Below are 27,852 nucleotides of genomic sequence, written 5' to 3' on the forward strand. Positions count from 1 at the left end.
TTTAAAAAAAAAATTGAGCTGAGGATCTGAATAGACAATTTTTTCCAGAGAAGATACAGTGACAGCCAATGCACATATAAAGACATGCTGAACATCACTGATTATCAGGGAAATGCAAATCAAAACCACAGTGAGATAGCACCTCACCCCAATAGGATAGCTATTATCAAAAAGACAGAAATAACAATTATTAAGCATGTGGAGAAAAGAGAACCATCATGCACTGCTGGTGGGAGTGTTAATTCACTATAGAAATGATATATAGAGTCCTCAAAAAATTAAAAACAAAACTACCATATGATCCAACAATTCCACTTCTGGGTGTTCACGCAAAGAAAATGAAAACACTAATTCAAAAAGACATATGCATCCCCTGTACTCATTGCAGGATTATTTTGTGGCCAAGATATGGAGACAATCTAAGTGTCCATCAATAAATTAATGAATAAAGAAGATATGGTATATATGTGTGTATATACCCAATAAATATACATATACAAAGCAATACTCCTCCGCCATAAAAAAGAATGAAATCTTGGGAATTCAGAGTACACTTATCTTTATGAGCGCTGAATAATAGAGGAAATTCTTGGATCACTATATCGTACAACTGAAATTAATATACAGTATATAATATTATATGCTAGCTACACTGGAATTAAGATAAAGAATGAATGAATGAATGAAATTAAGATAAATTTGCAACAACATAGATGGACCTTGAAAATATTATGCTAAGTGAAATAAGTCAGATAAATACCATAGGATCTCACTTACATGTGAAATCTACAAATAAAACAAAGAAAACAAAATGAATGGATAGGAAGAACAGTGGTGGTTTTCACTCTATTTAGGGGTTTGGGGTGAGCAAAATGTGTGCATGGGGTCAGAAGATACAGACTTCCATTTGTGAAATGGATAGGTCACGGGGAGGTGAATACAGCATAGCGACTACAGCCAATTGTACTGTGCATATTTGAGGTTCTGGAAGAGTGTCTTGAAAGTCCTCATCACAAGAAAAAAATTTTTTGTACTTTTTTTTATGATGATATATGATAACTAGACTTGTGATGATCATTTCGCCATGTACACAAGCGTCAAATCACAAGTGTCAATGATTACACTCTACATCTGAAACTGCTACTATATGTTCATTACACCTCAAAAAAAAAAAAGAAAAGAAAGAAAACTAAACTCAGTAAAATGTAGCACAGCACAGACCACATAGGAGCTTTTAATCTCAAATTTACTATTGGCTAGTAATTCTGCGTCTTTGGGCAAACCATACAACCATGCTGGGCCTCAGGCCTTTTATTTTTTCTGGTGCTACTGCTGCTTCAATTTCTAAAATTCAATGAATATTAGAAATCAATAACTATCCCACTAAAAAATCATAAAATCATGTCAGATAAAATATATTACCTACCTATATTGTAAAGATGGCAGGTCACACTGGAAAGTATTAGCCATTTCCTCAAATACTAATAATTTTTAAAAATTAAAAAAATTAATTTTCTGCCTACTTTAAAATCTGAGTTTTATAGCTCTGAGAAAGCCAATAATGTCTTAAAAAGGACAAAAATATACCAAACCCTACCAAGGCCAGACTATACGAAATTAAGTTGATATGTGTTCCTATCTCCCTGAAAAGTGGAGATGACAAAGTTCTTCTATTACAGGAGGTGTGAGGGAAATGGAATATATATGAAATTAAATGTATATATTTATATTTGAAAGATGTTAGCCAAGTAAGAGCATGTGGGAAAACATAAAAAACAAACCCTCCTCATCCTTTCATCACAAAATGGAAATTTTAAGACCAATCTCTCAATGAAAGAGTTAAGACTAATCTCTAAATAAAAGACCACCTCTAAATAAAAACACACCAGCTTTATGGAAAAATTCACGACATTGTTCTTGTTTTTCTTTTTTGCTATGAAGCAATGAAACACCTGGGAGTCACTGCAGTAGACATAGCCTCTTCTAGTCTTCCATGAGAGAGCAGGAAACTAGTAGTGTGAAGAGAAATAAATGAAAGAGTGAATAACATGGAAAAGAATCATGATAGCAGAGCAGAAGAAAGAGCAGGGGCCAATGGGACAAAGCTTCAGTGAAGTGTGGGAGATGGGGAAGGCCTGTAGGCAAAAGGCAAACACAGGTGGATTAGTTACAGCAAGGGTTGCTACAACTTTTCTGCTCATCTCAAAGGCTTCTCAAGTTTTTCTAGTTCTCAGATGAGGAAGAATATAGGCAGTTGCTGGCAAGACTTCTGCCTTTTCTGCCAGCACCACTCTAAGGATTCTCCCAGAAATAAGAATCCAGGCTGGATAGTTGCTTCTAAATGGCAGGGCTGAATAAACCAACCAAGAGACAGTTCCAAGTTTCTTTGCTGTGTAGTACGTTTAACTGGGAATAAGAACTAGGGTTCACACTATAACCATATTTGCTACGGTATGTCCTCATTGACACTGACAAGAAGTTGGCTAAAATTAAATGAATAATAGGACACTTCTAGCTGAGGAAGAAGCCTTAGTAAAGAAGGAAGATCACTTTATTTTAAGTCAGAAAACCATACCAAAAAAAAAAAAAAAAAAAAGACAAATGGCATGCTTTAGTAGTCCAGTACACAAGAAAATTATTTTGCATATCATACTTTCAGAGGCCAATATTATTCAGTCCAGCATCCATTTGCCCATCTTCTGATACAGAACCCTCAGATCTAAAGTGAGAAATATAGTCTACATCTAGCCAATCAGTTAATTCCAAACCCCCACTTCATAGTGACTGGTTCAACAAGGAAATCTATGCCCCAAGCTACATAAATGAAACTGAAGTATGGGACTTTTTAGAGCTAGAAAGAAGAGACTCTTTCACTCTGTGGTAGGCAGAATGGCCCGAGATTCCCGTACCCTGTTTATTCAAACACTAATCTAGATGTTGCTGTGAGGAATTTTGTGGATTTAATTAAACCTTAACTCAGTTGATCAAAGAAAGATACAGACATTTCTTGGATATGTCTGACCCCATTAGATAAGACCTTTGAAAGCAGGGTTTCTACCAGCTGGTGGCAAAAGATAACATCAGAGAGATTTAAAGCACAGAAGGATTTGGTGTACTATTGGTGGCTCAGAGATGAATGCAGCCATGTGAGAAGGAATGCAGGTAGCCTCTAAAAGCTGAGAGCTGCCCCCCAGATGAAGACAAGCAAGGTAACAGGGACCACAGTCATACACTTCAAGGAATTAAATTCAGGCAACAACCTGAATGAGCTTGGACGTGGAAACTTCTCCAGAATCTCCAGATAAGACCCTATTGCAGCTGATGCCTCATTTCAGTTTTGTGAGACCTTGAGCAGAGAATCCAAGTGAATCTACCCAGACATATGACCTACACAACTATGAGCTAATAAACAGGCATCCAAAACCACTAAGCTTTTATTAGAGAGTAACAGAAAACTAATATATACTGGAATTGCTAGCTCTAAGAATAATGTCCCCAGAGAAAGATCAACCTAAAAATAAATCCAACATAGGAAAGCAGAGCTAAGAGATGAAAAGAGATAGCCATCTACATGACAACTTTTTAATCCTTGGATCTAGCCATGTACAGAGCCTACCCTGATCCTAAAAGTTCCAACTGTGTAAGTCAGTAAAATCCTGTTATTATTAAAGCCAGGTTGAATTGACTTTCAGTCACCAGGAGAAAAATCCCAGATAATTGAAAAGAAAAAAAAAATTCTTCAATTAATTCTGAGCTACAGATAAACCCTGTGGACTGGGGTTGTATTTTAACAGAAAAATAGAACTGACTATTCCTTCAGAAATAATACCATTTACCTAACTGAGACATATCAAAGGCCTAAAGAAGCTTCTTGTTATATTATTTTCTCAAAATTAAGACAATTTTGAGGGAGAAAGATTTCAAATGAAATAGTAAGTAGCACCTTGAGTTCTGATATGACTTGAGGCCAAAATATCCATAGGCTAAACTTTGGATAGTAATAAAAAGACAACCAAATCTTTCACATGGAAACAAACATATAGACACATGCATATAGGGTCAAAAAGGGCCACCACAAATGTGAAAATTGGTCTACTTTTAATAAAATGTAAGATTGAAGGATCCTTCATTGACTTTAATGCTGAGGCTAATGTTGAGCTTTTTTGACTACAATTACTCAACAAATCAGGGGTAACAGTAGTTATGTAAAAGAAATGTGAATTTTTCATACTGATTTTAGGTAGGTAAATGATCTCTTTCATGGCCAGCAAAGTAAGACAGATGTCCTCTTCATGAAATAAGAACTTCTTATTGATATTAGGTCATTAGTGTCTATTTGCCACATGTGAATAATTTATTACACTTGTTTCTTACAACATAGACCCTTCTTGAAAATTCCAATGGCACACCTTAGGATATAATTTCTTTAAGGTAGAACCTCGGTCAGAATGTAGCACAGCAAAAGACTGAATCTAATTACACTTTGGGCATCTTTTCTTCCTCTAGTTTTGCACCAATCACTGAGAATGATGATACCACAAACACGTCTGGAAATGTCCCATCTATTTTTTATAAGGTCAAAACTAAACTTCAAAGCAAGCATAGGTATAGAATACATCTCTAGGATGCCATATAGGGTCAATTAACACCTAAAATGTTCCAACTCTATTCTATAAACTCAAAGAGGACTCCTAATAGAATCTTCAGACTAGAACTGCACCTCAGAATATTTACTCCATTAAATGATTCTATTATCCTCTTTTTCTAAGCACTCATAAAAGGAGTCCAAAATGGCATCAAAGGACTTGTGAGTGTTGGTCTCTTTCAGCTACATTAGATTTTATTGGTAAACAAATGACCAATTGGTAAAATGACATAGACAATGTGACTATTCTTCTATTAGAAAAGCTAAAATAATGTGACTAGAATTTTCTCCACTTTTAGAAACTGTTTCCTTTTCCTACTCTCCACTTCACAGTTAGAAAGAGGCCAATAAGGTAGGAAGGTTAAATTAGCATTAGCCCTTTGACATTCACTGCTAAGTTATCAATTTCTTCTCCCCCATAAAAGGCATTCCATGACCTGGATGTACATGTCTCAGTGATTTTCATCTGGGTTGGTTTCTTCCTCTCCATCAGAGGTCCCTTCCATATTGAGTTATCTCAGTGTCAGGCTAATAACCAAGTTAATATTTGGTCCCATAATTCCTCAGCCCCTTCAACTATAAAGCCAACTTAAATATGGCCGGCCATCTCAGCAGGTTGCCTTAAATTCCTAGGATCTCAAAACTTCTAAGAACAATCTCCATCTCATCCATCTCTTCCACTTTGTCCTATAAGTAATCTTATTCTAGACTCTTAATTATATTAAGGTTCTAGATTCTCATGTGCTTCAACAATCAGTCATTTCACTTGGACTCCTTATTTAGTGGGAATCATATGTTTCCAAAGTTTGATTCTGGAGACATGGAATAAGCCAGAAGTATCTCCCTCAATTATCCCTTAAGACTAAGGCAGCTTGAAATTCTCACATCAAAGTTGTAGGGCTTACTGTGGCAAAAGTCTAATGTGGCATGCATTTATTTTCCAATTCCAGTGTTGAGTATCTGCTTCTTTGTGCTTGACATGTCTCTTTTGGATAAACATTAACCCATGGCAAGATTTTTTTTTTTTCAGATTTATAAACTGGTTCCTTAGGCCTAGAGAGGTTAACTGTATATTGGTCCATGACAGTATAAGATAGTTTTATAGCCAATGAGCCTCAGAGGGAAAGGAAATAAGGAATCCATATGATAGCAATTAAAGACAAATTTCCCTTTCAGGGCCATTAGCTTGTAGTTAACCTTACCTCTAGGACCTTGGAATTATAGGCAAAAAGTAAAATGGAAACAAACTCTTATTCTCTCAGTGAAAACTTGTTTTATCCACAAGTTAAATGCAGAACACCTACAAAGTATTTATCAGATAAGAAAATAAAACATTTTTTTCCTAAGCACAGAAATAATGGGCATTTTTTAAGTGACCATTTCCTTGTGTAAGATGATAACAGAAGAGCTAGGTTGGGCAAATAAAAGGGCAGAAAGAAAGTCAAGTTGTCCCAGAGCTTCTGTCTGTTCCTTAGGATGACTGTACTATTTCAGTTCAGTTGACCTCAATTCTATACCTTTGATCATGTAGCTTCTCTTTCTCTTGTATAGGATTGATAATTACATTAAGAAATTATGTCACTTTTATAGCACTATTTTAGCACTATTTCCTCCCCAGAGGACTTCCAGGAAAGACGGTAAAGTAGGAGGACCCTAAGTTCACCTTACCCCACAGATACAACTAGATAACACTCACATCATCAGTGTAAATAACCCAGAAAACAACCCAAAGACTGACCAACAAACTCCATAACTCAGTGTACAGAAAATACCACATGGAAGAGGAGAGAAAGGGCAGAGACACAGTGGGGAGCTAAAGGGACTGTGGCTGCCCACAGGAGGGAGTCACAGGTGTATAGAGGAAAGAGAAATAGATAGACCCTCACATTGGGGATCCTGCATGGGGAAGACAAATAACATAGCATTTGACTTTGAAAACCAGAAGGGCCAAGTTTTATGCATTCTTACAACCAGCAGGACTAAAAACCTGGAAATTTAAAAATCAGTAGGCTTAGCTCTGGGAGAGCCAGGAGGGCAAGAGTAAACTGAGTCCTTCCTTTAAAGAGATAACTGTACAAACAGCTCATGGAGATACAGCATAGAAGCAGCAGTATGAAGAATTCCTGGGGCATATAGGAGGAAGAATTATTTACTAATTACAGAGTGTGTTTTAGAGTGACAGATTTCATTCCTCCAGGAATGAAGAAGCTCCCTCTCCTACCCCCAGCATAAACCACGGCCATCTTTGGGAACCAGCACAGCCCTAGCATTCATGATCTAACTTGCTTACACTATACCCTTCCCCCTCCAGACTGGCCTGCTTCATTTCTGGGGCTGTGAGTCCTTTTTCCCAGAAGACCAGTGCAAAACTTGCTGACATCATGTCTCCAGACAGCATGCTTTGCAAGGCCTCCACCTTGTTGTAGCAGCAGGTCTACAGGTGTCCTACAAAGATACGTATACTTTGTTAAAACTGTGTTCCCTGCCCATGTGCATTTGTCGATCTGACCCTGGCTGGCCCTGGTCTTGGTAGCAGTGGCATGTCCCTTGCAGAAGAAGAAGACCAGCATGCAAAATTTATGGGCATTGTACCTACCCTACCCCTATAGACTTTGCAGAATGGCCCCAGATGGTCCAGTGTCAACAGTAGCTGCATCTCCGCTGGAAAAGGCAAATACCACCTCATTAAAGATGCATACCCCACCCACTCCTTTCAAGAGCAGCATACAGCTGACTTTCCTAACACAGAGAAACATACAAAATGAGGAAACAGAGGAATATGTCCCAGATGAAAAAACAGGACAAAACTATAGCAAGAGACCTAAGCTAAATGGAGGCTAAGTAACATGCCTTATAGAGAATTTAAAGTAATGATCATAAAGATACTCACCAGACTTAAGAAGAGTGGAGGACCTCAGTGAGATCCTTAACAAAGAGATAGGAAAGAAAACATTAAAAAAAATCATAGATGAAAAGCACAATAAATGAAATTAAAAATGCACCAGATGGAATGTATAATGGCTAGAGGAAACAGAAGAATGAATTAGCGACCTGGAGGGCAGAGTAATAGAAAGTAATCAAGCCAACCAGGTGAGAGAAAAAGAATTATGCAAAATGAAAATAGACTTAGGGAAATAAGTGACTCTATCAGGCATAATAACATTCACATTATAGGGATCTCAGAAGAAAAAGAGAGATAAAAGGGAGCAGAAAATTTATTTGAAGAAATAATAGCCAAAAACTTCCCTAATCTGGGCAAAGAAACAGATATCCAGATTCAGGAGGCACAGAGAGCCCCCAACAAAGTTAACCCAAGGAGGTTCAAACCAAGACACATAGTAATTTAAATCATAAAAAGTAGAGATAGAGAATTTTAAAAGTGACAAGAGAAAAGAAGATAGTTATATACAAGGGAAAACCCATAAGGCTATCAGTGGACTTTAGCAGAAACTCCACATGCCAGGAGAGTGGCATGATCTATTCAAAGTACTGAATGGGAAAAATCTGCAGTCAAGAATATTCTATCCAGCAAGGTTATCATGCAGAAGAGGATACAAACAAAATCTAAACCAGCTTTATGACCACTAAACCAGCCCTACAAGAAATATGAAAGGGGACTCTCTGAGTCAAAAGGAAAGACCATAAGTAAGAGTAAAAAAGTAGGAAGTACAAAAGCAGTAAAAATAAGTATATCTGTAAAAATCTGACAAGGAACTTACAAACTAAAAGCATGTAAAATATGACACCATATACCTAAAATGTGGAGGGAAAGAAATAAAGAACGGGTTCAAAGTTAAGTGACTATCAACTTAATATAGACTGCTATATGCAGAAGATGTTATATGCAAATCCAATGGTAACCACAAATCAAATGCAGTAACAGATATGCAAAAACTAAAGAGAAAAGAATACAAGCATATCACTAAAGAAAGCCAACTTATGGTAAGAGGAGATCAAGAGAAGAAAGTAACAGAGAAGATCTAGTATTTGTTCCCCAAACCAGGCCTTCAGATGATTGGCCTTGAGGCCTAATCCCTCCCCTCAGTAACTCTGGGATGGTTTGCCTTGTTCATCCTTGATGGGAACCTGTGACTAAATTCTACAAGCATTGGGAAAATGAAAAAAAAAAAAAAAATAGGGGGAATGGGGGACAGGTAGAATCAATGAGTGTTAAAACTGAAAGGGTTCCTAGGAGTGCCTGGGTGGCTCAGTGGGTTAAGCCTTTGCCTTTGGCTCAGGTCATGATCTCAGGGGCCTGGGACTGAGCCCATCATCGGGCTCTCTGCTCAGCCTGCCTTTCTTTCTGCCTGCCTCTCTGCCTACTTGTGATCTCTCTCTCTGTCAAATAAATTAAAACAAAACAAAACAAAACTGAAAGGCTCCTAGAATTAACCCAATTCAAACCTCCTGCCTCAATTTTACAATGGAAAAACTAAAAGAAACTCCTATACTGCTTTATGATATTCAGTCTCTAACAGAAAAAGTGGTTTGAAGACCCAATATGCCGTGCTTTCTCAGGGAAGAGAAGACCCATTAGTTTTCTTCATACATCTGTTATTTTTCTTAATTGGAAATTGAGCCAAGAAGGGGATTTACTGGGATATGATGAAGGAAAACACTGTTTGTTCTCATTTACCCTCAGCTTTTTGATCTATTGAGTGCTTATCAATTATATGGATGTGGAGGTATAAATAAAACCAATGATAAAGATGGATGAGACATTGTTTGGGGCACCTGGGTGGCTCAGTTGGTTAACTGGCTGGTTCTTGATTTCAGTTCAGGTCATGATCTCAGGTCCTGGGATTGAGCCCTGTGTCAGGCTCTGTCGCTCAGCAAGAATCTGCTTGAGGATTCTCTTTCTCTCTCTGCTCCTCCCTCCCCCACTCTCTCTCTCAAATAAATAATAAATCTTTAAGAAAAAAAAATGGATGAGAGATATTGATAGATCTCAAGTCTAGAATATTTTTCAATTATGATCCAGAAGACCTCAAAAATAAAACCTTCTGATGTCTTACAGAGGAAAAATCTGACAGTTCAGCTCAATGGCAACAGGGAAACTTACTCAGTTTTTCATAAACAAACTCCTATAACATAGTCTCAGAGGCACTAAAACCCATGGGATGGGGTTGCAAGTCCTGTCAAGGGACCCAAGATCAAAGACTAGTAGCTTGAGACTCGCTTAAGAAAAGTGAGACTAGCCAGAATCAAATCTATACTCATGCCAAGTGGTAATAATAAGTGAATGTGTTTTCCAGTTCACTGGGAGGGTTCCATGCTGGGTGTAGAGCCTACTTAAAAAAAAAAAAAAAAAAAAAATTGAACTTTATAGCCAGTTCACTGGGAGTGTAGGAGAATATACCCAGAGACAGGTGTTTATATGTAGACAAATCATACCATGTATTGTCTTACTGAGTATAGGAGACCTGGAGTCAAGTGTCAGCTCTGGAACCAAGCTGTAGCTGAGGCCCATCTATCTGTGACAGAGCAAGTATAATTTAAAAGCTCAAAAAGTAGAAGTAAATTAACAGATATGAAATTTTAGGAAAATATAAAGTACATATGTAACATCTTAAAATTTTTATTGTGTATATACAGCATTAGGGTCTATGGAAATGTCTGGAAAATATTTAAGAAACTCTTTTGACTTTAGACTTGCAATTGATGTGAAGAAAGCAAGCAGATATGCATCTGGTGGGTCCATTTCAGAGAACTATATGGCTATGTGTGAATGGTGGGGAGGGGGGCAGTGGTAAATAAAAATAAGAAAGGAACAAAGAGGAATGAAGACAACTAACAAACAAAAAAGTCTTGCATTTCTGTTTAGAGATAGAAGGAATACTTCTGTAAAAAGTCAGCTATACAGAGACCAAATAGCAGTTAATTTAAAAAAAAATGTTATCAGTAACAACTTCTCATAATAGTAAAAAACTAGGGGAAAAATCATACAATGGGTTACAGCTAGGAGAAGAAAACTAAAACTACATGCTAAATATGTATGAATTTCAGAAGCATAATACTGAGTAAATGAAATCAGATACAGAAAAGTACATACAATGCATTTATAAAAATCTCAGTAATAGACAAAACAAATCTATTTTAGTCTGAAGAGTAGTTATCCTTATTGGAGAATAGTGACTAGAAGAAATTATACAGGGGTGTCTGGGATGCTGATAATGTTGTTTCTTAATCTAGTTCATCCAGCTGTACATTTAAGATATATGCACCATTATATATATTTTTCTGTTTCAATTAAAAATATTAAAGCAGTGTTTCCCACTGTGTTCCATAGGATTCTTGCCTAAATAAATGTTACGACGGGATTCTTCCATAAGAGAGTCTGGTTTTCCTTACATTGGGGAAATGCTAAGAAAAACCCAGTTAAATATATATCTACTCTATAGGATGTCTTCATCAATGTACCGACCCTCCCTGCATTGGTCATACTTCTCCCATTCAGGCTTTCCTAGGTTTCCTCTGGCCTCCAAATTTTAGTCACAACAGAAAGTGCACCAAAGATGTGGACTGGAACAAACATCCCACACAGTTTACCCTTTGAGTGGAACAAAACACTGAGCACACACCACTCTTATCAACAGTTTGGATCAGCAGCACTCCCTTATCATGGAAGAGCACACATTTAAAATAGGGCATTGCCTATTTTATTTTGAATACATGTCTCCATTCAATGTTCCTGCACCCATGTAATCCCAGAGCAATAAACTGGCACATTTCATGAAATCTGCCAACACAAAATAGCAAAGAAATACAGGGAAGCAGATTTTCAAATAGATCTTTTCGCATCTGTTATTTCAGAATGCTCAAGTAATCTCAGCATTCTTATGGGCTTCTAGTTCACAAATCTGAGTTTCTCCCAAATACTTGAAACCTATCACAGGCTGACTCTTACAATCACCTCATTTTTCTAGTCACTTATGTCAAAACAAATCAGCGCTTCTTTATAGCTAGCATTTTGCTTATAAACAATGTGTTCATTGATTCAGCCTCTTGCCTCTTTTTTCTTAAACTCTTTGTCACTCTTCTTACCATGAATGAGATTGGGGAATTTGAAGGCCGTCTCTATGCACAAATAAATAACAAGCAGTGTTCTGTTTTTTTAACTTTAGGTCATTTTCCACAACTTTAGTTATTTTTTTTAACTTGATTTAATCAGGCAGCTGGTTTAACTTTGGCTATTCATTTCTGCCAAGTTCTAAAGTAAAAAAATGAAAAAGAAAATCCCCTAAATTTAATTAATTGCCTTTTCTTGGAGGGAGAGAAGAGATCAATCTTCACGTGACAAATAAGCAATTTGCCTCAAGTCCATCATCTTTCTTCCCGGGATCTGAGCATCAAGTCTTTTCATTCCTTTTGCTATGATCCTAATCAGACATACCACCCACTGCTCCTTTATTATAAAATGAGGGCAAGGGAAACTAGACAGTATTTCAAGCCAAGGTCTTAAGCCAAAGCATTCATAATAACAGGGATCCTAATTATGTTATATTGATTTCCAACAGGAGAATTAAATGATCTATTTCAAAGAAAATTTAGACCAAACATTAACATAATGATGTCCGGTTTGATGAGAAATCATTTGGATTGGAAAATAGGACTTCAACGTTTCAAAATGTACTAAGAAGACCTTATTGCAAACACCAAACTATATCATACTCCACGGATAAATAGTAAGCAGGTTTACATTTGAGACTACAAAAGCCATGAGAAGGAGAGAGAGAGAGAGAGACGGAATAAAATTAAGAGAAAGAGTTACAAATGTAACTGCCACACCATGTTATACAATCCTAAAGCAAAGTCGAAAACAGAATAATGAAATGACTGCTGGACTTGGTTTAGGTCCAAAATGTAGTGAGCAGTCTCTCAGATAATTTTAAATCTATTTGCTCCAGAGTGAGGAAAAACATTACCCAAAGAGCTACAGGGAAAACAAACTCACTTAAGAGCAAAAACACTTAAAGTTTTAATCAGAAAGAATTCCCAATACTAGGAAAAAAGAATAATAAATTTCATGATTGGCTAATTCATTTCATACAACCAATAATGATGGCACCTACTTCATTTAAGTCTTGATGAGTCTCAAAAGCATCCTTTGACCAAATGGCAGCCCTCTGGTCGATTCTGTAAAATATAAAGAAAAGTTATTTCCATTTAAAAGAAATCTTTCAACAATGCACATTTGAAGCTGGCAGTTACAGATCAGGCTGTACCCTTGTTCAAAACCTTCATTGGTGTCCCACTGACCACAGAATAAAATCCAGACTCCTTATAATAGTCTGTAACACATCACAGTGCTTGAATTCTGTGCCTGAGTGTCCAGCCCCACTTCCTAACACTCACACCCAGTCCCCTACACTCTAGCCTCTCTGGCCTTCTCTTGGTTTCTTGAACACATATTGTTTGTTCCCTGTTCAAACCATCCTAATCACTATCCCAGACTGTTCTCCCCCAGATCTTCATAAAACTGACTTTACCAACATATAAGCCCCAGTGTAGCTGGATGTCACCTCCCAACAGGCCTTCCTGATGTCCTTGACTAGAAGTAGCCCTCCCTACACTCTCTACCCCACTGTCCTTAGATTTTCTTCTTAGCACTTATCACTGTCTGACATAACCTGTTTATTTGCATTTCCTCATTAAAATGTAAGCTCCAAAAAATTAGTGATTATGTCCATTTTTACACTGCTGAATCCTCAGTATCTAAAACAGATTTAATATTTTTTCATTAATTCAAAAACGTTTTGTGTATGTGATTTGATAGATCTGATACAGTCAGTACAGGAAGATATTATTTGTTCACTGGAGATAGCATTTGGAAATTTCATCTTATCTTTTAATTAATATAGTAAACATAGTAATTTCTGTGTAACATGATGAGGCTGGGTTTTGCCACTACCTAATTTCTAATAAAAGAAAATGACTTAAAGCACATCTACTCTGAATCAACTTTTTAAAATTTAAACACACAATAAAACAAAAGTTCACTACAGGCAGATGCTGAATTCAAAATCATAATTTGTCAAATGTTATGATCTAATAGTATCTATTATATAACATTCAAGTTTTTCTGCAGCAGTTTGCATGCTATTATATAATAAGTGTATTAAATTATAGTTATTATTCTTATAAAATGCCTGCTTTCTTAATACAAGATTTAGTCACTGTTAAGTCATTTATAAAAAGATTTATTTGGGAACATAATTATTTACAGTTTTTATGCAGCTTCAGTTTGAGTCCTGAAGAAACTATATATGTTCCCTGAAGAGTCAACAAGATTAATGATTTAAGTCATGATACACATTTAGAAATGCCATAAGCATAACTTCTTCAAAATATTTTTAAGAATGCAAAATTTGTTCAGTCTAAGGGCACTGCTAACTATGTAAACAATTTACTTCCAATGAGAAAAGTAAGGAGATGGTAAACAAAATTGTCTAGAATGCACTGATTTCTACTACATCTGTACAAGCCAGCATGTCTCTCCTGAGTATGCAGGAAGGTTAAGGGTTCAACAGTGAGCTCAGGAAGAGATCACTAAAGTGGGAAAAGAAAGTAAGGAAGAAGACCACTGGCACACCCATTCTATCCCCATCAATTCCCTGAGCTGCAAACACAGTAATATCAGGGCTTCAGGAAATACTAAATTGCTCTATCCCGCAAATGGGGGAAACCTTAGGCACAAGAGTTACTGTGTCCAATCCAGTAACATCTAAAATTTTGAATGGTTCATAATTTCTTTGTAATATACACTGGTTCTCAAATTGCATTTCTACAGAGTTACGGTAGCATGAGAAAAATGGAAGAGTGGTATTCAATAGAAAAAACAATTATCAGTTTATAGTTTAACCATATATGTCTCTAGGGCTTTGGTGCTAGCAGACAATAAAACAAATACACAAGTAGCAAACATTAATGGAAAAAAGCAGAAGTAGACTTTGTTAAAAATATATATTATTGAGATGCAAAGAACAGCCTACTTATAATATACTTACATGATCTTCCAGGGAAAGTACTTATAATCACCAAATAAACCTCCAGATCAAGTTTAAGAACTGTGGTCTAAGCATCAAAGTCCAGATCAAGTTTAAGAACTGTGGTCTCAGCATCAAAGTTGCTTTAATTTAATAGCCATCTGAATGTCCCCTATCTGCCTGGTATAGTGTTAGGGAGATAATAATCAATAAGCAGACTCTAGGCCTTTAGGAAACTTACAATTCAGTGAAGTCTGAAGCAGAGGATAAAATTAACACCCATTCTTGAGGCTAATTTCAGTAAGTCAAGGATCAGGGCATAGAAGCTGATATTAGAATGGTAGAAAGGAACTGAAGAGGAGAAACAAGAGACATATTTTCAAGGATAAAAATAATCAAAAGGTAGGAGCGCCTGGGTGGCTCAGTTGGTTAAGTGTCTACCTTCAGCTCAGGTCATGATCTCTGGATCCTAGAATTGAGCCCCATGTCGGGCTCCCTGCTCAGAGGGGAGTCTGCTTCTCCTTCTTCCTCTGCTCTTCCTCCCTCATGCTCTCTTTCTCTCAAAATAAAATAAAATCTTAAGGAAAAAATCAAGAGGTCTTGGGTGTGTATTGAAAGTATGGAATAAAAGAAATGGGATAATCAAAGTTATTCCAAAGTTTTGAGACTGTGACTAGAAGGATGACAGGTGTTTTTTCTAATGGAGATAGAAAAATATGTAATTTTGGTGGTGAGAGCAGGCAGTTGGCAGAAAGAAAGGCAATTCATGAGTTTAGATTTAGATATTTGCAGCTTGAAGTAAGGCTGAGTTAGGGAAGTAAAAATACCTGAGCAGGGCTCACCCTAGAATTCGCACTCCACAGTGTGTTCAGCAGAGAGGCTGTGGTAATGGTAACTATGATGTGCAGGGTCACAGGTTCTGCACTGATGTTTTTTTCCTGTTGTTCAGCCAGAGCCTAGCATGGTACCTGGCCTATGGTATACACTCTGTGCACGCTTCTGGATGGGTAAAGGAAGAAACAGAAGGAACAGATCTAAGAATGTCTTCTTGATCCACTTACTAGCTGTGTGTACCCACAGGTAAGATATCAACCTCTGTAAGGCTTGGTTTCCTCATCTGTAAAGTGAGGATAATAGAAGCTACCTCACAGGATAATTCACGATACTACTGCTAGCTGTATTAAAAAATAACACATGGATCTAGAATCATATATGAAAACTAACATAACAGAATTATAAATGATGATAATACATAGTCTATTTTATTAACAATAATCAAAGCCTTGTGAATAAGCAAGCTGAAAAAGACAAAACCTGGGATTTCCTTACTCAGGGCCACTGGGCAATTCTCTAAAACTGGCCAGTTTAGTGGACAGAAGAAAGAAGGTACAGATCCATCACTAAGGAGGTAAGAAGCTAACCAGAATATCATTCTAAATAACAAAGACAAAGAGGTTATGAGAAAGAAGAGTGCCATGGACCATCTAACAGTTCACCAGCCCTTACTACACCAGCCTGGGAATGCCAGGTACTTTACTTACATTATTTCATTTAATCCTCATAGTAACTATGTGAGATTAGCATTAGTAGTCCCATTTGATTTAACAGAAAATAAGGCAGTTATATAACTTTATTCATTTATTAAATTAATATTTATGAACTACCAACTATGTGCCAGGTCCTATTGGAGGTTTTTGGAATAAAACAGTGAATAAAACAGTCTCTGCCCTAATGGAACTTATACTTTTCATATGAGGAAAGAGAACCTAAAGAAATAAACCAGTGATCTATGGTGTCCCAGGTGCTAAGTATAGCAGAAAACAAGAAAGGGAGGCAAGGAGAACAGAACATGTAGGTGCATTGCCCAAGCTCACACTGCTAGAAAATCTCAGTCATTTGGAGATCGTGAGAATGCAAGCAGAGAAACAAAAGGCTGGTGGACTGAACAAGATAAAGGTCATGGCAGAAGAGGAAAGAAAAATGAAAGCTTCTCCATAGAGGAATTTAGCAATGAAAAGAGAACTGGAACAGTATCTAGGTATCTCAAATTCCCTTTTTTTAAAGATCTTTAAAGATACTGCTTGAACCATTTACAATCCTGTCTGAAAACTGGCCTAAACATAAATTCTGGGTCACACTGAAACGTTCCCTCCAATTCTGTTGCTTCCCTTCACCCAAAGTAACAATAGGAAAGGAACCATGCACATCTCTGCTATGCGTAGGCCTGTCAGAGCACTCTGCCAGCTCCATCACAGCCCTGTCCTCTGGTCCAGGCAACAAGAAATGCAGACTGTGTTCCGCAGAGCCTGATTATGGGTCTCAGCACTGACAAGAGTATCATGCCTCTGAAGATCACCACCATCACCAGCACTGTCACCACTACCACCAATACTGTCACCACCCCATCATCGCTGTCATCACCACCACCACCAGCATTGCCATCACTACCATGAGCACCGTCATCACCACCACCAGCATGTTGTCACCACCGCAAGCATGTTGTCACCACCATTACCATCATTGTCATCACCACCACCACCAGCAGTGTCATCACCACCACCACCACCATGGTCATTGTCACCATGACTACCACCAATGTCACTGCCCTCACCAACACTGTCACCACCAACACCACTGTCATTGTCACCACCACTACTGTCATCATCACCACCATTGTTGTCGCCACTGCCATCATCATCACCACTACCGTGGTGCCACCACCACTGCCGCCACTGCCACTGTCATCACTACCACCACCATCATCACCACCACCACGTCACCCCCACTGCCACTGCAATTGTTACCACCACTGCCACCATCACCTCCACCATCACTGTGATCACTACTGTATCTGCCACTCCCACTGCTATCACTGCCACTCTTACTGTCATCACCACCACCACCATTATCTCCACCATCACTGTCACCACAACTAACTGTCATTACCACCACCACTGTCATCACCACCACTACAACCATCATCAGTATTGTCACCACCACAACCCCCAGGACTGACTGCCACATCACTACCACAACCCTTGCCAGCCCTACCATTGCCACTAAGATATAATTCAAATTAAAAGCACTTCTGGCAGAAAAATGGAAAACTTAATTGTGCACTGATATTAAAAGATCTTCTCCTGGATGTGGTGACTGCAAAGTTGTGGACAACCCATTAAAGAGGATCTTTTTCAAATTTTTTGGTGTTACCACATTGCTGGAACCCTAAAGCATATGCTAAGCCAATATGTAGGCTCATCCTTCAGTGGTCTTCCCTCAGAACATGTACTGGAATTCAAAATAGCAAAATGAACAAAGCATTAAGATATTTTTCATGGCCTAAGGATAGTGTCAGATCACAGATGTAATAATTTGTGAAAAAGCAATATTTTAGCATAGGATTTTTAAATTTATATCAATATTTCAATCATTTATAATTAAATTTGCAGATGAATGTGTTCCCTATCTCAGTGAAAAATTTCCCCCTCTATCCAGTGCCAGAGTTATTCTGACACTTTCCTCTCCCTAAAGCTCAATACCCATTGTATTATGAAGTCCTTCAATTTTTTATCCCAAGTAACTTTTGCACCTGTCCTCTTACCTCTACCTCCACCACTACCACCTCAAGTCAAATTACTATAACCTGTCTTTTGGACTGCCTCCATGATCTCCCTACTTCCACTCTATACTCTCAAACCATTTTCCACACAACCACTTGTCACTATTCTTCTGCACATGGCACTTAAAAACCAATATATTTAAAGTATCCTGGGACACCCTACAGGATTTAGCATCTGTGCACCTCTTCAACCTCAATTCATACCATTCCCCTCTCTGCTCCTACTACACTGACATTCTTATAGTTTCTTGTATGCACCATGGTCATTTCCACCTCAGGCTTTTATATATGCTGTTCCTGTGCCCATAATGCTATTCCCTATACACTTTCTCTCCTAATTAATACATTCATCCTGTAGATACCAGGGACCTCACAATCAAGTCTCCCCTTTATATGTTCTTTTTTTTTTAAGATTTTTAAAATTTATTTGCCAGAGAGAGAGTGAGAAAGAAAAAGAGATCACAAGCAGGAGGAGAGGCAGGCAGAGGGAGAAGCAGGCTCCCTGCTGAGCAAGGAGCCCAATGCAGGACTCAATCCCAGGACCCTGGGATCATGACCTGAGCCAAAGGCAGACACTTAATGGATTGAGCCAACCAGGTGTCCCATTTTCTTGTTGTATTATAATTCCTTATTTGCTCCGTAACATAGTCCTTAACCATGTATAATTACCCGATTGTCTCTTTCTCTCTCTTATGACACTTTATGGAGCAGGGACCTTGTGAGTCTTGCTTGTTATTTTTATCTATGGCTAATGGTGACATTTGGCACAGAGTAAGCACTCGTATGTTTGTTAATAGAGTTTTCACCCTGGGTGGTGCAGTCAGTTAAGCAACTAACTTGATTTTGGCTCATGTCATGATCTCAGGGTCATGAGATTGAGCCCTGAATTGGGCTCCATGCTCAGGACTCTGTTTGAGACTCTTTCTTCCTCTCCCTCTGCTCTTCCTGCTCATGCTCTCTCTTCCTTTCTCTAAAGTAAATAAGTAAGTCTTTTTAAAAAATAAATAAAGCATTCATCCCAGGGTTAGGGACAGCTGCCAACTCTGGTATATTCCTAAGTATATATGATGATTATGATAAAACTCATGCTCTCTCCTCCATGTGCAACATGCTAGCAGGACATCAGGGTGGGATTACTCTCATTCCTACAAGCAGATGCATTTCTTCCCTGAAGAGACCTGCTGAAGATTAGCAAGTGGTGTTTTAACCCACTTTTACGAAAACCTGGGCAAAAAGAATAAAAGGAGAGAAGCCAGTACACTCTTCAGAGTGCTTCATACAGAATCAGAACCTTAAGGCCGAACCAAGCTGAACCTTGAATCACGCTCAAGAGTTCAAGATATTCCACTGCATTAAACTGAGCCTCTGTTTAGAAAGCAGCATGGGATACACTAATGTATACCCGGATGACTGCTGGCTGACTGTATGACTGTTGTTTCCTGAAACACTTTTGAAAACAAAAGGTATATCCCAAGAGGACAACCATCTGAGCAAAATATTCTTTATGTACAAACAATAGCTCTATATGTAGACACAGACACAATGCCAATAAATTCCAGTAATATTATTAGCAACAATAGCAACCCTCAATACCAGTAAATAAAAAATTCTGTTCTCTAGGGAGTCTAAGCTATATTAAAGACATTCTCTTATTGGTGTTTTTCTTTTAACCAAATTTCTGTGCTAAAGGACTGAGATTGAATACTAGGCAGCCACCTTCAAAGATAAAGAAACCAAGGCACTGAATTTGAAATGACCCCTGACACAAAGAGATTGCTGACTGAAAACAGAACCAGAAGTCAATAGATGTTCATGAACTGACTTTCAATCCATGAATGTACATGTCCAGGTCCATGAACTCCCATAGAGGGGAGTAGGAGATTATGGCTAGAGGCAGAATGCTAATCTCTAACAATATGCCCTGCTAGTAGTTACTAGAACCCAAGCTCTACCTCCCTTTATGCTCCTCTGAAAATTACAACCAATCAGTGTCCTTAAAAACATTCCTGGGCCCCATCGTTACTGAACCTGAATTTCCAAAGGAGTGCACTTGCCACATGTGTTTAACAAGTGATTCAGGGGACTCCTAATTGGGAAATATTATCCTAAAAGTCCAAGTGCAGCAACTGGGAGGATACCAGTGGCTAAAGAGCACAGATGAGAGGGACTTCTGTGAATTCAGCAGTTCCCTGGGTGTTTCTGGCCTGGCCTCCCAGGGGACACATTCCAAAAGCTGGAAGAGTCATGTCCCTGGAGACACTGAGAAACACTGAACACAGAGCAGCCCAGCTGAACTGGAATAGATACCGCTCCTCACCTTGGTGGGTCGGAGCAGAGCCCAGAAACAGCCAGAACAATGCCAATACCCAGAGAATGGATGGGCAGTAAGACCCATGAGGCCAGCACCAGGACTGGGAGAAGAAAGGAAGTTGGGCTGCCATGGGTGTGGTTCAGAGACACCCCATGAATCAGAAAGAAGAGTTTGGGAAGGGATATTGAGGACACAGGATCCATTAGGATTGGAAGTTCTAATACGTTATTATTAATAATGATAGGTTTGCTGAGCTGGACACGAAGCACTTCCTTGCATATCTCATTTTTTTCTATTCATTTAGCAAGTAATTATGAGACACCTGTGCTTCCTGTGCCAGACAGTGGTCAGCTCAGGAGGCACAGTGGTCACAGCAGATGCTTCAGTGCCATGGACAGTTCTGCTCACTCAAATCACTCCCCTTTTAGTACCTGCTAAGCCTCTTCACTTTTCTGCCTCAAGAATTTTGTGAGGCAGAGCTCACTCCCTCAGCCTGGAAGTGTGGGAGAATTACCTCCTCTGGGGACAACTCTCAGCCAGCAAAGAGGGGAGTGTGTGAATAACCACTGTAGCCCCCCAACTTTCAAAGGGATACATCTGAGGACTCTTTACAAGGTTCCTCACAGAGTCCTCAGGGGACCGATCTCCAGCTGCCAAGAGTGGTAACCTCAGCTACACCCCAGCTTTCAGCTCTTCCTCTTCCCCCCACTTCCTGCTTCCTGGGACCACCTCCCTGTATCCAAGGCTTTCTATGAGGTTTTGCTTTATGGAGAAATCTAATGTAAGCAAGTCCAGAAAAAAGTGACAGAAAAAAAAAATCATACAAATGAAGATTTAGTTTAGGGACAGATAAAGTGGAGAGGACAGGAGATCACAAATAATTTGGGGGGGGGTAGCTAATTTGAATGGCAGGTAAATGATGAATATCAAATTCTCATTGCACTGGGCACTGTGATATTACATTTGATACTTGGCGTTCTAACATTCTAGCTTTTAAATTATGAATCAGGATAGTTCTAAGAACAAAAGAACTTAGGGCAGAGAGGACTTAAATAAGCATTAATATTAAATAAGCCTAAATCCTACCTGTTCCCTATTAAAGGTTTTCATTCCTCTTCCAAAAAGAAGAGACGAGTCTATAATCTGCAGCTCTCCTCTTTCCTCTTCTGCCGTCACTGTCACAATCGTCTCCCTCATGGATGATGCCTGGCCTGCACTGTCTCCCTGTCTCCCCACAACACACACCACCTAGAGTGGTCTTTTAAAGATGCAAATGTGAGCATGTCATTCTCCTGTTGATAATCTCCAGTGGCTTCCCTCAACTTCAACAAAATCCGAGATCCATACCCTGGCTACAAGGCCCTGTGCCATCTGGGCACTGCCAACCTTTCTGATACCACGTAATACATTCTCTCTGCAGTTCAGTCTCTCTAGCCTTATGGACCCTTTGTCTGTGTCTTGAATAAGCGAGCACTCTACACCTGCTATTCCTTATGCTAGTTAGGATTCTCATTATCATTCCTTCTTAAAGCAAACAACAAATGCCATACATACCTAAAACATTACCCTGTCCTTACCAGTGTGGTCTTGGCACAAGATGAACAGAACCTGGATTAGAGCTGGTCTGAGGGGCAAGGGTGAGTTAATGATCAGAAAGGCAAGTCAGAGGAGGCTGGTTCTCGCCTGTGTTCATCTCATTCAAGTTTGACCAGGCACACCAGACACTTTTTGGTAGTTACCTCAAAGCTGGTTCTCAGCTCTCTTCTTCCATCCGTTCCAAGTTCTCCCCAGGCCCCCATGTTACTCCAGCAGTGGAGTGATTTTATCTTCCCAGCACTTTCTATCTCTAACCTACTTCTGACAACAATCTTCTTTCCCTAGGGAACTGGCCCTCCACATGCACACCCCAAGCGCTCTGTTATGTGTATCTGGATTTATTCAGTAAGCTCAGTGTGGCCAAAGATGTTTTCTTGTACTGGTGTTAATTCAAGGCATTGTTTGAAAACCTCCTGAAATACGGGTTTATTCCTGTTTCTACCTCTCAAGTTTCTGTTCATAGAACCTATTTCCATTTAAATGGGCCCTGGTATTTCTTTTGCCCCTGGCATCTGCAAAGTCATAGGGGTTCTCTTGATTAGAACTCTATGCTAGGGGAACGCTGAAAGACTTGCACAGCTGGAAGGGTATAAAAAGAGACTTTCTTTTACTTTTATCCACAGAATAAGACAATCAAACAAGAGGTATCTAAGATACAAGTTCTGATTTTAAGTGTCATCTGACCCCATATAAAATCACCTTTAATATTTGCTTTCTGATTCCAACTAACCCAAACCATAAAAGCCACAGGTACCACTGAAAATGTCTTTTAAGTTTCTTCTAGTTAACAAAAAAAAAATAATAATAAATCTGTTCTCCTCTAATATAGTTTCCTAATATTCCTATCTATCTCCGACTGAGATAAAACAGTTCAAAGAAATAGAAAATAAAATTACTTAATATGATTGCAGTGACTGCAACAATTTTATTTATGGTTCTATATCCTGAACAGTATGTACTGCTTTTTTTTCATTTATAAATAATTTTCCCAGTTACAAACTTAAGAGGAACTCACTGGGGGAAAATTTGGAAAGCAAAAAGAATATTTTTTAAATCACCACCCTTAATCATGCCACCTGAAAATAACCACCAATAAAATATTGATTTGTGTCCTTCCAGTATAAGTTTCTGTATATAATTACATGTTAAGCAAAAATAAGATCACCTTGTAATTCTGTTATATAATTGCTTTCTTCTCCATGTATAAGTAAATCATGAACACATACCCACGTTAATAAAGACTCTCATAAAACAGCTTTAAATATCCATCATGAAGATTGATGTTTCTCAAGGGGGTGGTGGTATGCCCTCTAGAAAACATTTAGGAAATTTAGGGGCTATTTGTGATTGGTACAGAGGCTGGCAGAGACTACTGACATTCTGGGGGCTACAACCAAAGATTCCAGAGTCCCTGAGGTATGCAGGGTAGTTCCACACATCAAAGAATTATTCCATGCCTTCATAATGGTCTCTGGGATTGTTACAGCCAGAGGCGCTTTGCCCCAAGCACAATCTAAACTAGAAAACCGTAAGGGCTAGTGGGTGAAACAGAAATATCTAGATTATACAAGTATGGAGAAGGGGATTGGATTGAGCTGTCTCGAACATTCCAACACTATCCTATGATGCTGCCACAGGCAGAAATCTAACCACATGACCTTCTATCTAATTCTCTCAAAATTACCAATTATCCATTTTATTCCTATCTTCCTTCAAGATCAGATAATTGAAAAACTTATATCCCATGTCTCTTTTTGGTTTATCATTTCAAATCCCGTGCCTAGACAGCTTTACCCTTAAGCACAAACCAAAAAAACTAAAACGGAAGCATATAAAAATATTTTAAACAATTCTTACTACAGCAATATTTATAAATATAAATAACAGAAGTAGTCAAAATACACCCTAATCTGGAATTTATTACATAAGGGATGGTATAGTCACAGGATGGAATATTTTATAGTCATAAATATTTTAGAATATTTTATGATGTGGAAAAAATACAATATTAAGTAGGACAAACTAGTTACACAGAAATGTCTAAGATTTCATTTATATGAAAATAATTAATACATACAAATTAAATAAGTTGGTTAAAGATTAAAAAAATAGAAAAAAGTGTGGGTGAGAGCTGTGTGTGGATATGGATGTGTTCGTGTGTGCATGTGTGTGTGTGTGTGTGTGTCTGTTTAGTATTGCACATTAGCCTTGAAAAAAGATAATCCTATAGATGAATACTATGACAGAAACACTGGAGTAGCCATTGTCTCATTGGGAAGATAAAGAGTAAGTTAAAGAACAGCCTCATTCCTGTGGCCTCAAGAACACTCAATGTCTAACCAGCTGGTCAGTTTTAAATTAGATTTTAAGTTTATACGCACACTCTGTCTCCTATAATCACCACTGAAATTTGTCTCTTAAATCTAGTCCGAGTTAGACCAAGAAGTTTTCTAAGATTTTGAGATAATAAGGACAAATTTTTTGTTCCATATCCCAGAAATAGTATTTCTGTTTTTGTTTTTGTTTTTTTTTTTTAGATTTTATTTATTTATATATTTGACAGAGAGAGATCACAAGCAGGCAGAGAGAGAGAGAGAGAGAGAGAGGAGGCCAAGAAATTGGGCCAAGAGATTGGGCCAAGCAGAGAGCCCAATGCGGGACTCAATCCCAGAACCCTGGGATCATGACGTGAGCCGAAGGCAGAGGCTTAACCCACTGAGCCACCCAAGTGCCCCCTAAAAATAGTATTTCTAACACAAGCCTTTGATACCAAAGTTTGTAAAATGTGTTCCTTGTAGAAAATTATATGTTAGAGTATTTGTTACAAAAAATCAAATTTGCTCTCCTTAGCCATAAATGAAGCTGAGGTTGGTAATAATTACCTCATTACTTTATTATTCAATTTACATATAAAGATTGTAGAGTCAGATTGCAGAATGCATTCTGGTCTAGCTTTATTCTCTGGAGCCTGCTTGAAGTGAATTCAACCCAAATGTATCAGGAAGCCCCTTTCATACACAACTTTTTTATGCCACATTAAAACAACAGCAGCAATAAAAGGAGTGCACTAGTGATGAAGACAGGGTAATATATGAAAGTATTGAACTACTATATTGTATACCTGAAACTAATATAACACTATATTTAACTAACTTGAATTAAATAAAAACATAAAACAATAGCAACAATACAAAAACATACACTAAAATGGATAACCATGTTTATGTTGGGGCAGTAGGATTATAAGAAATTTTTGTTTCCTTGGATTTTTTAAAATATTTTCTAATATAATCATGTCCCATTTACTATTATTATTAATGAGAGAATGTTTCCCTATTATCTTTATGCCTAATCATTGTATTGTGAAAGTGCTAACAATTTATAAAGTAACCAAGGGCAGTCTCAAAAAATAATAATAATAATAATAATAATAAAGGAGGGTTTCATTCCCAGAATAATCAAGTGTGGGCTCTTTGTCAATCAGTTCAAGGGACTGGTGATTTGGTATAGTATATTTTTGTGCTCTGTAGCATGGAGGAGGAATTATTTTTATCTGTGACTGCAAGAGCTTGTTTTATTAAGCTAAAATCTTTACACATCAAATCCTTTAAACATCTAGAATGTTGAGCATTTTTAGAATTAGAGTCAGAAGAGGGAGGAGAAATCATCTGACCCAAACTTGTGTTAGAGGAGGGGACTGAGGGATTTGCATTAAGTGACCAAGGTCACCTGAGAGACATGAGCTAAGACTCTGCATTTCTTAATCTGAATGTTCTTTCCATTCTATCAGACCATTTCGGAGCCCATGGGGATGGAGGCAGGACTGGGGGATGAAGAAAAGCCCTCACTATAGGCTCTCTTCCCACGCAATGTAGGCAAAGTAAGCATTTCAGAGCCCATTCTTCACCCAGCTGTATAGCAGGGAGTCTCAAAATATTGTCAAGGCAAACTAACTTTTTTAAATTCATACCTCATTCATTGTCCTCCCCCTGCACAATTGGAAGAAAGAAAGAGAAGAAGAGAAAAGAAGAGAAGAGAGAAGGAGACACAGAGAGACTGAAAGGAGAGGGAAGGAGAGTGGAAGGGAGGAGAGGAGAGGAAAAAAGAGGAGAGGAGAGGAAAAGAGAGGAGAGGAGAGGAATCCTGAGAGCACAGTAGTAACAGCATACTGGCATCAAGTAGAGCTTCTGTCTGGTACAGTCCAAGAAGGCACATCTTGTCTACTGTGTTATTAAAAATCTCAGGGTGCTCATTCTCGTACTCTTTCTCTTTTCAGCAGAGCTCATTAAGAATCTCCTTACTGCTATGAAAAATACTTAAATAAGAAACAATTAGCTATTAAAATACAGACAAGTTGTCTATCTCAAAAACAAAAGCTGAAAGAATTTATTCCCCATGGAAAAGTTACTGCCAACAAAACTTCCTCTTTCCATGAAACAACAAAGCTTTTTCTTTCTTCTGGAATATCACAAAAATAGTCAAATCCATCAAAGGCCATTATTCTTGCTAACACACCAATCCTGAACCCCCTCTAACTGGGAACTTCCAGATGAAGAGGCTAATAAACTCCCATTTGCAAATGTAACCACCAACTTAATTAGTGGTGACACAATGCTATATAGAATAGCTCTTGTTTATACAGACAAGGTCTTTAATGACATTAAAAGTTTAATGCTGTCATAAATTTTAATACAATATTTTAAACACAAGTGAGTTAATCACTCTCAAAAGTAAATTTACTTAGCTGGGTAAGAAATCCCCAGCTTCATTAGTATTCTCTTACATTCATAAATCCTCCTTTGTCATATATGAGGGTTCCTAGGATCAGCACTGGCTGTAGCTACACCAAAAAAAAAAAGAGAAAAAAAGAAAAAAATCAATCAAACTGATGCATATTCATCAAGTGACTGCTCTGAACAGATTGATGGCATTTGTCTTGATTCTGTTAAAAGGGGAGCAAGGGCTTAAGCAAATCACAGCCTCACTGGGTGTCAAACTAGAAAATGAGAGGGTTGTATTAAATAATTACTAAGGCTTCATTCTTGCTCTAACCAAATGCAGTTCTATAATTATAAGTGTTTTGAAAAAGCTCCAGGTACTGAAAAGCATGCCAGAGTAGGGTAACACGCAGTCCCTCCACGCAGATGCAATGAAAATCCAAGTTAAAATGTAAATACCTCATCTTGGAAAGGAGGCATAAGACATTATCAGACATCACCTTATTAGGGCTTAGCTCCAGGCGGCTAGAGTACCTAGGATGAGCAGTCGCTGGGAAGAAAATGATTAAAGCAGGCATTATAAATCAAATGCCTGTAGGAGCCAGCAAAGAGCATAAATAAGGGGGCAGATCCAGGTGGGAGTTGTGGAAAAATGGACACCTGCTCCTCAGCTCCAGCTAATTGTTGCCCCTTGGGAATATAGCCCATAGGTTATCCTATCTTTAGTTTTTCAAGAAACGTCTCCCAAATCCACAAAATTTCTGAATTTTAAATATCGTCTTAAAATATTTTTAAAACAGGGGCACCTGGGTGGTTCAGTGGGCTCAGCCTCTGTCTTTGGCTCAGATCATGATCTCAGGGTCCTGGGATAGAGCCCCACATCGGGCTCTCTGCTCAGGAGGGAGCCTGCTTCCTCCTCTTTCTCTGCCTGCCTCTCTGCCTACTTGTAATCCCTGTCAAATAAACAAATAAAATCC

General features: G+C 38.3%; 1 protein-coding gene across 6 annotated transcripts in view; it reads right to left on the bottom strand.

Annotated features, from left to right (window-relative positions):
- Positions 1-27,852, bottom strand: part of LOC111144942 (family with sequence similarity 13 member C) — a 157,611-nt gene that overhangs the window by 60,147 nt on the left and 69,612 nt on the right. For all 6 annotated transcript variants that reach the window (XM_022499555.1, XM_022499560.1, XM_022499558.1 and 3 more), the window contains one exon: positions 12,718-12,781. In XM_022499555.1, the coding sequence (XP_022355263.1) occupies positions 12,718-12,781 (64 nt within the window). The remainder of the gene's footprint in view (positions 1-12,717; positions 12,782-27,852) is intronic.

This window comes from Enhydra lutris, unplaced genomic scaffold, assembly GCF_002288905.1.
Source record: "Enhydra lutris kenyoni isolate GAN:26980312 unplaced genomic scaffold, ASM228890v2 scaffoldscaffold12, whole genome shotgun sequence".
NCBI classification, from domain to species: Eukaryota; Metazoa; Chordata; class Mammalia; order Carnivora; family Mustelidae; genus Enhydra; species Enhydra lutris.